This window comes from Fundulus heteroclitus, chromosome 1, assembly GCF_011125445.2.
Source record: "Fundulus heteroclitus isolate FHET01 chromosome 1, MU-UCD_Fhet_4.1, whole genome shotgun sequence".
Taxonomy (NCBI): Eukaryota; Metazoa; Chordata; class Actinopteri; order Cyprinodontiformes; family Fundulidae; genus Fundulus; species Fundulus heteroclitus.
The window spans coordinates 23,673,910-23,689,804 of NC_046361.1; the positions used below are offsets into that span (position 1 = coordinate 23,673,910).

Sequence of the window (15,895 nt, forward strand, 5' to 3'; positions counted from 1 at the left end):
GACAGTTCCTCTTCAGACCCTCTGATGTCACGGTCATTGTCACCTCTCGTTGACTCCAAGAGGCAAACGCATGTTGTTTTTTTTTTTTTTTAGCTGAATGGTGTTGACCAGAAAGTGTAATGTATGTTATAATAAAGAATAATGTTTGGCTTTTTTTGGGAGGAATGAGATTTAAATCATAACCCAGTACATCTAAAATGTGGCCTCCTTGTTGTATGCGGGAGGACTTACTCGAAGTTCGTGTGATTTCAGCTTCCCATGTGCTGATGTTGGGATTTTTTTTTTTTATCACATTTTATTTATTTATTTTTTTAACTTATGATCACAGAAAATGAAAAGTGACACAGCAGCTGCTGCGGTGAAGCAGATGAACCCCTCCATCAAGATCACAGCCCATCAGAACAGAGTTGGTCCAGAGACTGAGAGAGTCTACGATGACGACTTCTTTGAAAATCTAGACGGAGTCGCCAATGCACTGGACAACGTCGATGCGCGTAAGTTGGTGACATTTTAAATGGGGTTCGGTGCCGTGTTTGCAAATACTGATGAGAAGAACCGAGCCTCATATGTTTCCCTTCCAATCAGTAGTTTCTGGAGATGAGTGTGTTTGTGTTCCTCGTGTTTAGGTATGTACATGGATCGGCGGTGTGTTTACTACCGTAAACCCCTTGCTGAGTTCGGGAACTTTGGGCAACGAAGGGCAACATTCAGGTGGTGGATCCCCTTCCTCACAGGAATACATACCGCTCCAGCCAAGAACCCACCTGAAAGTTCCATTCCCCCATCTGTACCCTGAAGGAACTTTCCCAAATTGCAATTGAACACACACTGGCCAGGTCTGTACGGACCTTACCAATACTTGAGTATTATATTGACCAACAATATTTATTGCTGGATTTTGTGTTCTTCAATGTTGTTCCACCCAGTACGTCTTTGAAATCTGTAACTTTAAATGTCTATATTTTCATTTAGCTTTTTTGTCTTATCCACACAATGTTGAGCAATTCCTGCAAAAAAAGTGCTGAAAATCTGTAAAATACACAATTTAAATAGTTGACTGAAACTCTATCTTTAAACCAGGTTAGATTTTCTAGAGTTGGCTAGATGCATTTGTCTAGGCCATTCTATAAAAGTTGGGTTAGTGCAGAATGAATTGATTTACATTTTAGAGCCAAAAACTACAAACATAAGTTGATTAAATTGCTTTTAGCTTATCTTCCATACTCACCCTTACTTTGAGGTAGCTTGTTAAGTTGTTTGGGTAAACTGCTGGCACTGGGACTGCAGCTTTCCCTGCCACCGTGCAAACATGCAAGCTGTTGCTTTGTGATCCTTCTATTAGTTCAGGGTAGCGTTTGATGTTGGTAATATGAATTAAAGTGAAGAGCGGCGTCTGTTTTCTCAGATGTGCTGTGGTGTTGGGGAACAGAGAAGTTAACCAGTTACTGTCCTAGACGGCCCATTCTTTTTATAGTAGGGTTGGATGATAATTCAATAGCAGTATATATCGATTGATAGACAAGTGGTTCAATAGGAAAAATAGGTCAATAAAAAGTTCTATAAAAGAGCAGTTTTCTTTCCTTTTACATTTTAGCCTATTGTATAGGTTTATACTGCAGTCATTACATCCAACCAATCACAAACGCAGACCCAGGAAAACTCCTTCACCAAGCCCCGCCCACCTTCAAAAAGTTCAGAGATCAAGTGTTATTTTTAAAAGGTATATAGCCACGTAATATGCTCATTAAAAAAAAAAAAAAAAAAAAAAAAAAAGACCAGAAGCCGTTTGATCATGATAAAATAAGGTTATGTACACCAAGCCTCCCTTGAGTGTTTTGATAGTCCTTTTTGAGCTGAAAAATTATTTGCTCCCGGGCGCGCTCAAATATAAACCGAAAGGGTGACATTTACCGACAGTATCGCAGAACAACTTCAACAGCCTCATATCAGAACATTTACTCATGTCAATCAACTCTGCGGTCACATCTGAGCAATCGGCAGGTTTAGCGTCTGCCTCAGGGAACACTAATAAACCAGCAGGATGTGATAATCTTTCATAAAAACTTTGTATGCAACCAGAGTGAACTACTGACGTATAAATGAAGTCAAATAACGTGGCTTTGCACCTTTAAGACTTACAGTTTTGGTAAAGTGTTGGTTGAATAAAGGGTTGTTTGAATTCAGTGTTTTTTTTTTTTGTTTGTTTTTTTTAAAATAGGTCATTAAGCAACAGCATAAAATGGCCAGGACTGCACTTAAAACATGTTTTGAATTTTTTGATAATTATCAATATCGACCAATGTCGATATGCTTTTTTCCCTATATCGTCCAGCCTATCTTATTGTAAAGCAAAAAATGTATATTTACCATTAGTATGTTTGCTTTAAAATCAGCACATTGACCAAAAAAATTCTGACTGTAATTTCTTCAACATAATAATTTTCAAATATATATGTCCTAGGGGTGGGCGATATGGACTTAAATTTTATCACCATATATTGTGGTACTACTGTGATGGCGATAAAAGTGATGAGTATTACCAGCTTTTTGTACTCTTTTTAGGTAACTTTGTAGCTGTGGCTTCATGTCAATTATTGCCCCATAAATACAAATACTGTCCTTTTTAAAAACACATTTAATAATGTAACTTGTATTAAAACAAAATTCGAAAGGTTTCATCAGGACACTAGATGCATAAAGAAACGTTTTTTTGTCAAAGCCCAGCACTAATATGTCCCCACCACCTCCATGAGCGTCAGCATCTCAGCCAGTGAAGGTCTAAACTTGGTCTGAGTATCAGCAGCGGTTGGACATCATCCAAATGGGCCAATATATTATGATGTACAGAGCAAGAATTCACAATCCTTGAAATAACCCAAGCACGACGTCCAAGTTGTACAATATAGCACCCGCTGATAACGCAATAACACTTGAGTCAGTTAATTGTGCAGCTTTATTTTAAAAAGCTTTAAAAATTAAATGTATAAGTGGGGGGGAAAGCTTGTGCTTTCTAGAGGACAAATCTTCGCACATGTACTGTCGCTACACCAATTAAGCAAAACATTCTGAATATTGGGAGCACCGTGGCTGGTTTAAGGCTTTGCTGCCTAATTTGATTTAACTCCAGTGTGCTGTTTTTTTTTTTATTTTTTATTTATTTATTTTATGAGCTTTAGCTTGGAACCAGCTTGAACCACTTCTGCGTGTTGAACTATAGTTCATCTGGTGGATCAGACCATGCAGTCTCTCTTGACAAACATAAGTTACCGTATTTTTCAGACTATAAGGCGCACTTAAAATCCTTAAATCTTCTCAAAGATTGATGCCGCACCTTATATATGATAAAAGTTGTGCTTACTGACCAGTTTTTATGTGGTGAAATGGGTTCAGAAATCTGTTTTTAAAATATGTAAGTACGACTTTGGCAAGCAATGAAGCCGCTCCGCTCAATGAATTTTTGGAGCATTACGGTGTCACTACCTGATCAGACCCCTGAGCTGTCTGCAAGACGGCCTGACTAATTTCTAAACTAGAAATGCATTCATATTGTGCATTCAATAAATAAGTTGGTTATTTTGGCCTTTTGTTAGAAACAGGGCCGTGTAGTCCAACTACTCTGTCCTCCCAACAGAGACGGGTAGCTCTCCCTCTCTCTCAGGAGAGAGCTGCGTATGTGAAGAGGCGGAGTGATATTACACACTTGGGGAGAATATTTAGTGCGCCTAATAATCCGGTGCACCTTTATGGTCTGAAAAATACGTTACGTCTGCTTCCAACATATCAACTTGTTGCTGCCTGGTATGTCCCATTTACTAACAGGTACAGTGATAGCAACCTGATCAGAGCTGTTCACTTTACAAGTCAGCGGTCATAATGTTATGCTGGAGTGTGTGTGTGTGTGTGTGTTTAGATATAGGTAATCAAACAGGCTCCAACCGGTGGAGGAAATCTATTAAGTATTTGCCTGGAAATTTGTATGATTTCTCAATAGTAGTGTTACTATTTAGAATCATACAAAATATACTGCTGCTGCTTTTTAAATAACTTTTAAAAGTTGTTTATTTAAATAAGCTGCTTATTTTATTGAATTGAGGTCATTGCTGAACTGATGCCTTTTTATCTTCCTTTTAGTGGGCCCGGGATGAGTTTGAGGGACTCTTCAAACAGGCACCAGAAAACGCCATGCAGTACCTCACGTACGTTGCAGACACTCCCAAAGGCAGCGGGTGTCTTTTTTAATTCTTGACAATCAAACGGTGAGCCGCGTCTGACACGTTTTTACGCTTTCGTCATCCTGCAGAGATCCTAAGTTCATGGAGCGAACTCTGAAGCTCCCAGGAGCTCAGCCTGTGGAGGTGCTGGAGGCTGTGTACAAGAGCGTCGTCACAGACTGCCCACACAGCTGGGCCGACTGCGTGGCCTGGGCTCGCAACCACTGGCAGTGCCAGTACAGCAACAACATCCGTCAGCTATTGCACAACTTCCCCCCAGATCAGGTAAACGGGTCGCTCCGTAACTCTGAAATAGACAACACAATGGAAGCTAGGCATCAGTCACCTGCTGTAACACTGCAGAGTCACATATTTATGAGTGTTCTTTATATGGTCTGAAGTGATCGATGAGGCTTACGCTCACTTTAGCACTGGTCATTGCTTCAGATCTGTTTCTGAACCATTTGATCTACAGCAAAGGTTTTAAAACAGTGTCTCAGCGACTCTTAGTAATTAGGCAACAGACAATTCACTAATATTTTTAAATATAATGGCTATAAAAAGCTTTGCCTTTTTTCTCTGTTTTCGTGTGTGTAGATTTGCATAACCCAACAAATATATAGACTTTATTGTTAGTTTTTTTTTTTTTTTTTTTTTTTGGGGGGGGTCAAAATAACATTTGAAAAATAGGATATCATGAAAAAAAGTCACTTGTTTTAGGAAGTGAAACAAGCCATGGATAGATTCATTACTACAAGTTAAATACCTTTATTTCTTCTAATGTTGACCGTGGCTCACAGATAATAAAAATATCTGTAAACTTAAAATTCAGTGTCTCTAAAGATCAGGTTGCATACGTTCATTTAAATGTTAGGCTTCTAAAAAGTGTGATCGTCGTTATCATGCACACGATATTTGGTTGGTTCTCCTTTTGCATGAATTGCTGCATCGTTGCGGCCGTAGCCTGGAGGCGATCAGCCTGGTGTCTCGTCTTCCTCAAACCCCACCGGTTCCCTACGGGGTTCAGGTCAGGCCGGTGTGCTGGCCAGTCGAGCACAGCAGCACCATGGTCGCTGGATCTGCTTTTGGTAGCATGGGCAGATGCTCTCTGGGACCTTGATTTAAAAAGTGAAATGCAAACTTTACTTTTAGCTGGAAAGAGGACTTTGGACCGCTGAGCAACAGTCTAGTTCTTTTTCTCCTTAGCTGAGGTAAGATGCTTCTGGGGTCATGTCTGCCCCAGGAGTGGCTTGATGCAAGAAATGCAACATTTGTAGCCCATGTGTTGGATTTGCCCGTCCGTAGCGGCTCTGGATGCACCGACTCCAGCCTCGGTCCACTCCTTGTGAAGCCTCCTTGAATTCTTCAATGGATTCTTCTCGACAGTCCTCAAGGCTGCTGTTCTCCCTGGTGCACCTTTTCCTACCACACTTTTTCCTTCCACTCAACCTTCTATGAATATGCCTGGATGCACATGCTCTGAAAAATCATATTGTTCAACTACCACTTAATGTACCTTTTTTTTTTTTTGTCGATAAGCCATAATCGTAGAAATTACAAGAAATAAAGGCTTAAAACATTTTACTTTTAACAGTCCATAAGATTTGATTTCTAAAATGGGACAAAAAAAAATACTGAACTTTTTCACAATATTCAAATTTTGTGAGAATCACCTATGAAAAGTGCTTAATTGAAGGTGTATTTAGCAGATCCCCCCCCCCCCCGTTTTTAAATTATTTTTTTTTAAATCTGAAAATACAAGTCATTTCTTGAATTAACAAAATAACATCCCTAATATGGTTTTTAAATGTCTAATTTTCAGTGTTCTGCTTGGTGTTGGTATCTATAAATATTTCACCCCCTAATAACCACAAAAATGCCGATATTGGGAGTTATTGTACAAATACCTCACACTGTTGGTTCTAATTCTTACAGAACTGCTTTAATTGTCTAAAGTGATGCCCTTTCTCTCAGCTCACCAGCTCAGGCGCCCCCTTCTGGTCTGGCCCAAAGAGATGTCCTCACCCCCTAGAATTCAGCACTAGCAACGTAAGAACCTTCAGTATATCTGCGCCTCAGATTATAACACCCTAATTATTGTATGCAAAGATAAAGGTACTAATGTTGTTGTTTTTTTTATTATTATTTAGGATCTTCACGTGGATTATGTAGTGGCAGGTGCAAACCTGTTTGCCCAGACGTACGGTCTGAAGGGCAGCACTGACCGAGCAGGTGTGATAAAGATCCTGCAGGAGGTCAAAGTGCCGACGTTTATCCCTCGCTCAGGGGTGAAAATCCACGTCTCTGATCAGGAGCTGCAAAATAGCAATTCCTCTGTTGGTAAGTTGTATAAATTAAGCAGAATTCAGTCACTCTTGATGTGTTTTTCAGTTGCCGTTGTTTCCCAATATGATGAAAATCACACCATGCGTCTCTAAATGCTTTCAAAGTAACCGGTGAAATCTCTCGACATACAGATGACTCCAAGTTGGAAGAACTGAAGTCTCAGTTGCCTACGCCAGAGGCGTTCCAGTTCAAACTCAGCCCCATCGACTTTGAGAAGGTACGTGTAGAAAGTTTAGCTCAAACTAATGAATACTGGTCATCTCCTACGGTCGGGTTTGTTACAGCTGTTGACTGTTAACAGGACGACGATACAAACTTCCACATGGACTTTATTGTGGCGGCATCCAATCTGAGAGCGGAGAACTACGACATTCCACCTGCTGACAGACACAAGGTGGGAAACGTTGGAGGCTTCTTTGTTACGGATGAGTTTTGCACACTGTCGTCTTGTTTCTGAGTTATTTGCTACTCCTGGGTTTCTATGTAATCAATGAGACTTGTTTTTGCCTCTGTCCATTCCAGAGCAAACTGATCGCTGGCAAGATCATTCCAGCTATCGCCACTACTACATCTGCAGTGGTCGGCCTCGTGTGCCTGGAGCTCTTCAAGATCATCCAAGGCCATAAAAAACTGGAGACGTTCAAGAATGGCTTCATGAACTTGGCCCTGCCTTTCTTTGCCTTCTCCGAGCCCATCGCTGCTCCCAAACACAAGGTAGGCCATGTGCATTTGTGCCTGAATAAATTACTGGAGGCATCGCGACGCTCCAATGATGATCCAGCCATGCTAATACTGATACATCCGGCAGTCTGCCGGGGTGTAAGTGAGTTCAGCTTAGCTTCTCACGCTGATGGTATCAGTGTGTGCTGAGGAGAAACGTAGCGCTTTGTCGTGACGAACCTACGGTAGAAGCAAGGCAGCTAGAGATGTAGGAAGTTGAACCGGCAACCCGTTAACTCCGGGTCGTTCCCTTGCAGTACTACGAGATCGACTGGACTCTGTGGGATCGCTTTGAGGTCAAAGGACTGCAGCCCAGTGGGGAAGAAATGACACTCCGACAATTCCTCGACTACTTTAAAGTACGTTCAGCTCATTTTCTCCATGTTGCCACATTGTTGTTGTTTTTTGCATATTGATTTATGAGTTTATTTTCCTTCTGTGTGTCAGAATGAGCATAAGTTGGAGATCACCATGCTATCTCAGGGAGTGTCCATGCTGTATTCATTTTTCATGCCTGCTGCCAAACTTAAAGAGAGACTGGACCTACCGTGAGTATTTATCTCTGCTGCTCATTTTTCGCTGCTGCTCTCCTGCACAGAATGAACAAAAGCATCTAAAAAAATGTTGTGCGTTTAATTCTAAAACTGAAACCCATGGAAATTCAATAAACAGTGACATTTTAAGGGTTGTTTTGGAATATCACATAAGAACAAAGGATTCCTAGACATGTTTGGGCCTCCTTTAGGGGTGGCTAACCCGCTCAGTGTCTACAGCCACAATAAAATCCAGCAGCATCACAAAGACAAAAGTGGCAACACTTTTTATAAAAAAAATTTTTTTGTGATTAAAACCTAAACCGTTAACTTCATTTCAAATTTTCTTATTTCTGAACTGAATGTTTGAAAATTAAAAAAAAATAAAATAAAATAATAAAAAATGAAGTTGATGGACCTTTCTTGTTAAACTGGGCTCCCCCTAGTGGACTGGTTGTGTAACTGCAACAAATATGGCTAAACAGTAGGCGTTTTAAAAAGGATGAACCTAGGAAGTTTATTGTTTCAAAATAAATGTTTTTTTTTTGTTTTGTTTTTTTTTGTTTTTTTTAACACCTACCAAGCTTCAGTTCAAATAAGAACCAGAACAGATCAATGAAGTTGCTGCGAGCCTCACAGGACAGGGAGAGCCTCTGGTTTTCCACTCCTGGGCTAATCAAAATAATCGGGAACAGTGGCAGCTTAGTCATTGCCATCCTCAACGCTTCCTGGACAACAGCTAAGGAGCGATAGTTAATTAGTAAAAAAGTGTCAGGACGCTTCTGGCTTGGATACAGCAAGCTTCAACCAGTATCCAAGCATAGCAATCAAAAGCTGAGTGGATCCTTTTTTGAGATACACACTGCAAGCATGTTGAATAGCTCTTTTTCTTTTTTGTGTGTATGTGTGCGCGTTTTATCTTCATCAACTGAGTCCCGTTTGTCTTCATTTGGCAGGATGACTGAGATTGTGACGAAGGTGTCCAAAAAGAAGCTGGGCAAACACGTGAAAGCTCTGGTGTTTGAGCTGTGCTGTAACGACCAGTCGGACGAAGACGTGGAAGTGCCCTATGTCAGATACACCATCCGCTGAGCTGCACACCGAGCCCACCCACGGGAGTGCTGGAGTTGTGGGGGGGGGGGTTTAAGGGATGGATGGGGGGGTGCTCTGAAGTGGGTAGCTTGCTTCAAATCAGGGTTTTTTTCTTGTTGTTCGTGGGCCTGGGTTTTTTGCGTAAACCTGTGCCTGACTGTACATAGTCCCAGTGAGCTGACTGAAGGAGACCGGTTGGGGTTAGGAATCCAGTTCACGCTTTAAGGGCGTTTATTGAAGGAAGGGAGCATGTATACTGGACGTCCTGATGTTTCTCAGTAGTAGAACCTCTGCAGTTAAATAAGCCCGGCTTACAATCCTCACCGTCATCATAATCCACCCACTTGATCTCTGTCCTCCTCAAACCCTGGTCTCATCAACTTTAAACTTCTAAATTTCCCATTTTTTTTTGTATTTTATATTACTTTCTCCAAAGATCCATTTCATTAATAATAAAAAAAAAAAAAACACACACAAACCCAACAAGCTACCCTAGAAACCCAGAACGACCATGTAGATATTTTCTGACTGGAAACCCGATGGTATCACACTGGCAGATTGCTTCTCCCAGGCCGAGGCTCCCGCACCTCCCTCACCACAGCACTCTTCGAGGGGCTCTTGCACATGACATGTTTTTTTTTTTTTTCTTCTCTTTTATTTCTTGTTTTTTGTTGTATTTTATTTGGGGGGGGAGGGGGGGTTACAGGGCTGTTAAACATATTTGGCATACATCTGGTAGTTCATAACACTTGTTTCTATTTTGTTAACTCCATACGACAAAAACCGAATTAAGAGCAAGACAATGAGATGTATCTTGACATGGGAGCACTTAGTGTGATAGTGAATAAACATGTAAAACATGCGCAGTTGTGAGTTCTTTTTATTTATCAACTGAACTGTTGGGGGGGGGGGGGGGGCATTTAAATGCATGACATTGTCACAGATTTGTGCGTTTTCCTGCCTGACCTGGTTTGGGCTCATCAGAAGGTTTCAATACAGAACAGCATTTCCGGGAAACTCGACCTCCATCAGCGCATCACCGACCTTTAAAATTCAGCTCGGAAAATCCCTAAACAGATTGCTTTTCAACAAATATTAAGATTGATCGTTGCATTTATTATTTATTTTTTTACATGGAACAAAATTAGGCGGTCCGGGTATGAAACCATTTAATCTCACTTCCTGTTTTCACTCCATGTGTTGTAATGTCAGTTCAGACTGAAATGTGGCTTTTAAATTCTCATTTTTTTTTCTAAGCCTAAATCCAAAGTGCAGGTTGCACCGAGAAGTTTACCGTCAAGTTCTGAACACTCCTCCCTGAGAAGAGCGGATACGTGATTATGCGCAACTAAAGGATGTGGTCTGCAGTGAGATGAGGAAGAAAGTGAGGAGGAAGGAGTACACCGAGCTTTTAAACCAGCTCGACGCAAACTGCTCGGTGTCAGTCGCAACAGACGAGACCTCTATAACTGGATTAATACTTTTTTTTTTTTTTTTTTTGAACACGGGGCCGTTAATTTCTGCGAAGATGCGTTGAGAGGCGGAAGAAGATGGAAGTGGAGGACTTTGGTGAAATGAGGACTTCCTGGTATGGTAGCTTTAAAAATGTACATATCGGTTTGTTTTAAACGTGTGATCATAAAGTTGGAGGAACTAAAAATGGCAGAAAACTGGTCTGACAGTAAAAAAAATGAACCAGACTGAAATGTTTAGGCCTTTCCTGTCATGCTATTCTGCATAACCTCTAGTTGAAGTCTCTCTCTAAAGCTGCTCGCTCTGCATTTAGATCACATTAAACTCCATCTGAATGATTTATGCCTGAGAATTTTCCCCCCATTATTTTATTTGATTCATTTTTTTTAAAGGTCTCCATCAGGAGAGACGCACACTGTCCTCTGTGACCATGCTGGGGTAAGCTACCCTATCTCTATCGTCGCTTTGACGCTCAAGTTTATCATCAAAGGCCTAAACCTCGAAGGGATTGATTTATTTTTTTTCTGTTAAAATTTCTGCCTTTTTTAGAAGAAGCGAAAACAAGACCCGATCGCTGAACCTGCCACCAGAATCATGGAGGTGAGTAATAATCTGAAATGCTTGCGCACCCTCGTCTCACTGCTTTTCTCAGTAACTGGCGGAAGTTTGTCAACCTTACCTTCGTGACCACAACGCCGAGTGCAGAACTGACAGAATAGGTGAACGCTCATGTGAGCACCCCGATTACCAGTTTCTGCAAGATCCTGGATCAAATCTGCTGTGATTTCGGAAATTCGCGGGTTTGCAACTTCTTTCGTTGGTAACATCTAAGTCGTGTTTTTTGCATTTTGATCTCTTGTCATCTTTTATTCCGTTGTTGCCACATTAAATTTGCAGCAGTTGTGGTTAGTGGGGTAAAACGGCAGGCAGACATGTTGTGTGCTTCACTACTGAGGCAGTTTCAGCTTTCTTCCTCTTTGAAAACCTTGCACAGGAAACGAGAGATATGCACCATGCAGCATCTCGGCGCCCTTTAACGTCTTTCTCTCTTTCGTGCCGAGCTCACCTCCTATATTTGTTTCTGGCCATCAGGATGATGAGGACGAGGAGGAAGAAGAGGAGGGGGAAATGATGTCCGATAATCACAAGTATTCAGAGGTTTGTTTGGAGGTTTTCCGTTTCTTATTTTTTTTTGGGCCACTTGTTTCCTCGCTAACCTGACATGCTTCTGGAAACTTTATATACAAGTACAAAACTCAGTACTTTTAATTTCTTGCATCGATCTGCTTTAGGAGCCCAGTAACAAAAGGGTCAAACCTGTGGCGAAGTCCAACAGCCTGACGGGTGTCATAACGCCGGTGAAGACCCCTGCTCTGAAACGCATAGGGCAGTCTATCTCGGTAACCGCAACACGTCCCAGTTTGCATCCCTGTACCTCGCAACGACAGCCGTAACACCGTTTCACATGCATTTACACGATATGTCTTCTCTCTCCGCAGCGGTCCATCAGCTTTCGCACGGACGCCCGACCTTTGCCCCCGGCCCCCCTGCGTAGTCGCACCAAGGCCTCGTCGTTTCCGCGCAGGCGCAACAGCCAGTGTTGGAGCGACACCGTGGAGAGCCACGACCTGACTGCCAAGGAAATCAAACGCCAAGAGGTTTGGATTTTCCTTCCTGAATTATCTGGCTGTTGCCCCTTTTTTTTCTTCTTCTTCTTCTTCTTTTTAAGGTTGGCTTTATGTGGCCGAGCTGCGAGCCTGTGGCTGCAGTGTGGGTGTGATGACTGGTGTGTGTGTGTGGGCTTGCTCCGGTTCTCTGAAGCAGCTCTGCATGGGTATTAGGAAAGAGGATGTGAGCTGGCACTAAGAGGCTCACAACTTCCGTTATTAAACAATCAGCTGTGAGAGCTCATGCAGCGTTTCCGCTTAGCGTACGTCCCATGCAGCGTTGTGCGGAAATCGTCTTTTATTTCCTCTGACATGTTCTAAAGTAACTGAGTGCAACATTTTGGACGCCTCTGCAGGTGATCTATGAGCTGACTCAGGGAGAGAAACAACTTATAGAAGACCTCAGTTTGGTCAAGAAGGTACTTGTTGGCACAGAACACACTGGGTGGGGGAGGGGGGGGGGGCATTTTATGTTTAAGTATGTTTCCTTTTTTCTTACTGTCCCTGCGTTTCAATGTCTTCAGGTGTACTACGAGCCCATGTTGAAGTTGGACATAATGACAGAAAGCGAGCTTGGACAAATCTTTGGGACTTTAGATTCCCTCATTCCGCTGCATGAAGGTAACCCATATGAGCTCCTCGCGTGTTTTCAGCTTCATCCGAATGTCTAATTTCAGAACAACTCATTTCCTGATCATCGACATGCAGTAAATGCTCTTTGGTTCCCAGTAAATAGGCGGAGTTAAACAACCTTCTTTCTGCCAATTGACTGATAATTATGGATTTAAGATGGCAGATGCCATTTCTTTCTGGTGCTTTGGGAACTTTTTGTTTCAGTTGATGAGTGTGTGTGTGTTTTCTGTGTCGCACCAGATCTCCTGGCTCGTCTGGAGCGGCTGAGGGGCTCAGAGAAGACGGTGGGAGAAGTGGGGCCGACTCTGCTGAACTGGGTGAGTGTCTTCATTGCAAACGTGCTGCTGCAAGAAAAGTAGAGCAAGGGGCACAACCGCCTTTCTGTGCACCGCCCACCCCCACTCCACTACTCCACTTCAGACTCTTTATCATTTCTACTCGCAGTTCCCCTGCCTGGAGGCCTATGTGACGTACTGCTGCAACCAGGTGGGCGCCAAAGCTTTGCTGGACCACAAGAAGCAGCAGAAAAGAGTCGAGCACTTCCTGCGTCTGTGTCAGGAGTCGTCGTTTAGCAGGAAATTGGACTTGTGGAACTTTCTGGACCTACCTCGGAGCCGACTGGTTAAATACCCGCTGTTATTAAAAGAGATACAGAAGTGCACGCCTCCGGACCACCCAGACGAGGACACATTGCCTGATGCTGTGAGTCGCTTTGCTGCTCATTTTTTTATTCTGCCACAGGTGCTGAACTGCGCACGCTTAGAAAATCAGGACTGCTGGGTTGAGATTCTTCTGAACATCCGTTGTATTCAGTGAAAGGCTATGAGGCCGTCACAGTTACCTGGATACGCAGTTTATTGGTCTTTAATTTGTTGTTGGGTTTTTCATCCTAAATTACATTTTCAATAATTTTTCGGGGGTAAGCACTTAAATCTGAAACTCTGGAATCAAGAAAAAAATAAAAATTGAAAACAAAGATACATTTGGGAAGGAAATTGTCCAAACATCTATTTCAGAGGGCTCCATTACTCATTATTTTCTAAAAGTAGCCCAATCAAGATTTAGGTATATTCATTTGTTAATAATTATTTTGTTATTGACAGAATATGCTAAAAATGCAATTAAATTTATCGCATCAAAATAAGATCAATAACTTCCAGCTCTGGTATCTAATAGCCAGGAAGAGACGAGAGTTTTGGTAATCAGCAGTTTCTTAAATGAAGAATACGTATAAGCTATTCATTTCACTGATAATCCTGTGTGGCCTCATTAAGGACTTGAAGTAATAACTCGCTGAATCTATTTGGACATGTAAAGAATGAAAGACGGACAATCTTAGTAGGAGCAACACCATCAAATGTTGTGTGTTCAGGATGACGTACTATCTTTGCTTCGTTCCTTTTAGGCCTCCTTTTCACTTAATAAATAAAATATACCTGATTAGACGCTCTTGCTGTGACAGAACTGGTCCCAGTAAAACACCAACAACACAATGCGTTGCTCTCTACAGCTGGAGCTGATCCAGAGCATCGTGGCCGAGGTAAACAAGAAGACGGGGGAAGCAGAGTGCCAGTTCTACAGGCGGGGACTGATCTACCTCGAAGAGAGCCAGAGAATAACCGAGATCCACCAGTCCCGCTTCCTCTACTGCCACGGAGAGCTCAAGACCAACAAGGGGCAGGTAAGCGCAGCAATCCCTGTCACTAGCTCAGCTGAAGTTGTCTCTGTTTTAAAGTGGCACCCCAGTGTTAATGTTTGATGACGACTACGTCCTGTTCCTGTCCTCCACGCGAACAGAAGCTGCACGTCTTCCTGTTCGAGCTGGCGTTGGTGCTGACCAGACCGGTGGAGGACAGAGACGGCGGACAGATGTTTAACGTGTACCGGCAGCCTCTGCCCAACACCTTGATCAATTTAGAGGAGATCCCAGACAGCGAGGCCGGAGGCGGAGGAACCTTCAGAGGAGCGTTCACCGGAGGAAATGATAAAGGTAAGCTGCGTTCTTGCACAAATGCCCCTCTGCACAATCAATTCTGCACAAACAAATGGTTTTAAAAATACTTGCCTGTACACTGTGACTTCTCCTGCATTGTCTGCATTTAAACTGTTTACTTTTAAATCACTGCTGCACCCTATACTGTAATTTAATTTTTACTGCAATTTTACAAGCTGTATGCAAACGAAATTTCGTTCTGTACGCACTCTGTGCATACAAAATGACAAATAAAGTTGTCTAAGTTAGTCTTTTTGTTTGCGGTTTAAAAATCAAGTTAATAGAAGAAAAGAAATGGAACTAGCTGCGCTAAAGGTGGCAATAAAATACAAAACAGAATCTCAAACTCTAGAATAGATATGCACATATCTATACTCTGAAATATAACTAAGAGGAAGACCCAGAAATTAAAAGTTAAACATCAGACAGTTCTGAATGTTTTTATCTATGTTTTCCCCTGAATTTTAAACTCCCTGTTTCAAAGTAATTAAAAACCATTTCATGTTAATAAAATGGTTCAAGGATTAAAACTTGTGAATCAATCGGTTGTTTTTAACCCAGATTTTCCGGCTCTTATTCATGGTGAAACGCAGGACCGTTTGCCCTCTAAAGTGAGAGCAAACGGCTCCACTTCTCTGTCTGCTGAACTGAAACCTACAACTGTTTTCACTCCATTTCCTTCCTTCCCCTTTCTGTCGCCTTCTAGTGAAGAACTGCTTCCGCGTGAGCAGCAGGGGGCGCAGCAAAGTCAACCCTTACTGCTTGCAGGCCAACGACTCCTTCAGCAAGCAGCAGTGGATCACCTGCCTGCGCCAGGCCATCGTCCAGTCGCGCGACCGGAGCGCTCACACCAGCCAGTCGCCCCTCTCCCTCCACCCCGATCCCGCCTTGTGTCACATAGCCGACCTGAGCCTCAGCTCTGACACGGACATGGCAGACCACACCAGTCGCTGACTGGGGGGGGGGGGACCGATCGCGAGGTCAAGAGGATGGGTCTCTGGAGAGGGAGACAAAGCAAATGGACCTTATTTTTTTTTTTTTCATGAACAGTTCTAGTCAAAGACTTCCAGAGAGTTGCAAAAAAAAAAGAAAAAAAAAATTGTGTTTTTGTTTATTGTTTGGATTAGTGTTCTGACTGCGAACAGTGTTACTGTTGCTGAATGTGAATGTAAAATGGCAACGTGTTTATTCCGCTGTATTTTAATAAAACTGACAGTAAAAAGCTTG

General features: G+C 42.4%; 2 protein-coding genes, 1 long non-coding RNA gene and 1 other non-coding gene across 4 annotated transcripts; all 4 read left to right on the forward strand.

The window, feature by feature from the left end:
- LOC118563455 lies at positions 1-674 on the forward strand. The gene is made up of 3 exons (XR_004931233.1): positions 1-32; positions 329-494; positions 627-674. It is a non-coding gene; the product is annotated as an uncharacterized LOC118563455 (long non-coding RNA).
- Positions 675-4,090: 3,416 nt separating this feature from the next.
- LOC118563437 (ubiquitin-like modifier-activating enzyme 1) lies at positions 4,091-9,764 on the forward strand. The gene is made up of 10 exons (XM_036138144.1): positions 4,091-4,196; positions 4,301-4,496; positions 6,186-6,260; positions 6,362-6,551; positions 6,662-6,774; positions 6,859-6,951; positions 7,080-7,271; positions 7,535-7,636; positions 7,725-7,825; positions 8,767-9,764. Exons 1-10 carry the CDS (start codon positions 4,183-4,185, stop codon positions 8,900-8,902), a joined length of 1,212 nt encoding a protein of 403 aa, XP_035994037.1. The 5' UTR covers positions 4,091-4,182; the 3' UTR covers positions 8,903-9,764.
- On the forward strand, positions 7,322-7,432 carry LOC118564858. The gene has a single exon (XR_004932073.1). It is a non-coding gene; the product is annotated as a small nucleolar RNA U6-53/MBII-28 (small nucleolar RNA).
- Positions 9,765-9,967: 203 nt separating the features above from the next.
- Positions 9,968-15,847, forward strand: LOC118563451 (rho guanine nucleotide exchange factor 3-like). Its single transcript, XM_036138350.1, has 13 exons — positions 9,968-10,490; positions 10,768-10,813; positions 10,925-10,975; positions 11,468-11,533; positions 11,668-11,775; positions 11,875-12,033; positions 12,399-12,461; positions 12,567-12,663; positions 12,916-12,992; positions 13,120-13,377; positions 14,186-14,356; positions 14,473-14,665; positions 15,375-15,847. The coding sequence occupies exons 1-13, from the start codon at positions 10,453-10,455 to the stop codon at positions 15,620-15,622; spliced, it is 1,575 nt and encodes a 524-aa protein (XP_035994243.1). The 5' UTR covers positions 9,968-10,452; the 3' UTR covers positions 15,623-15,847.
- The last annotated feature ends 48 nt before the right edge of the window (positions 15,848-15,895 follow it).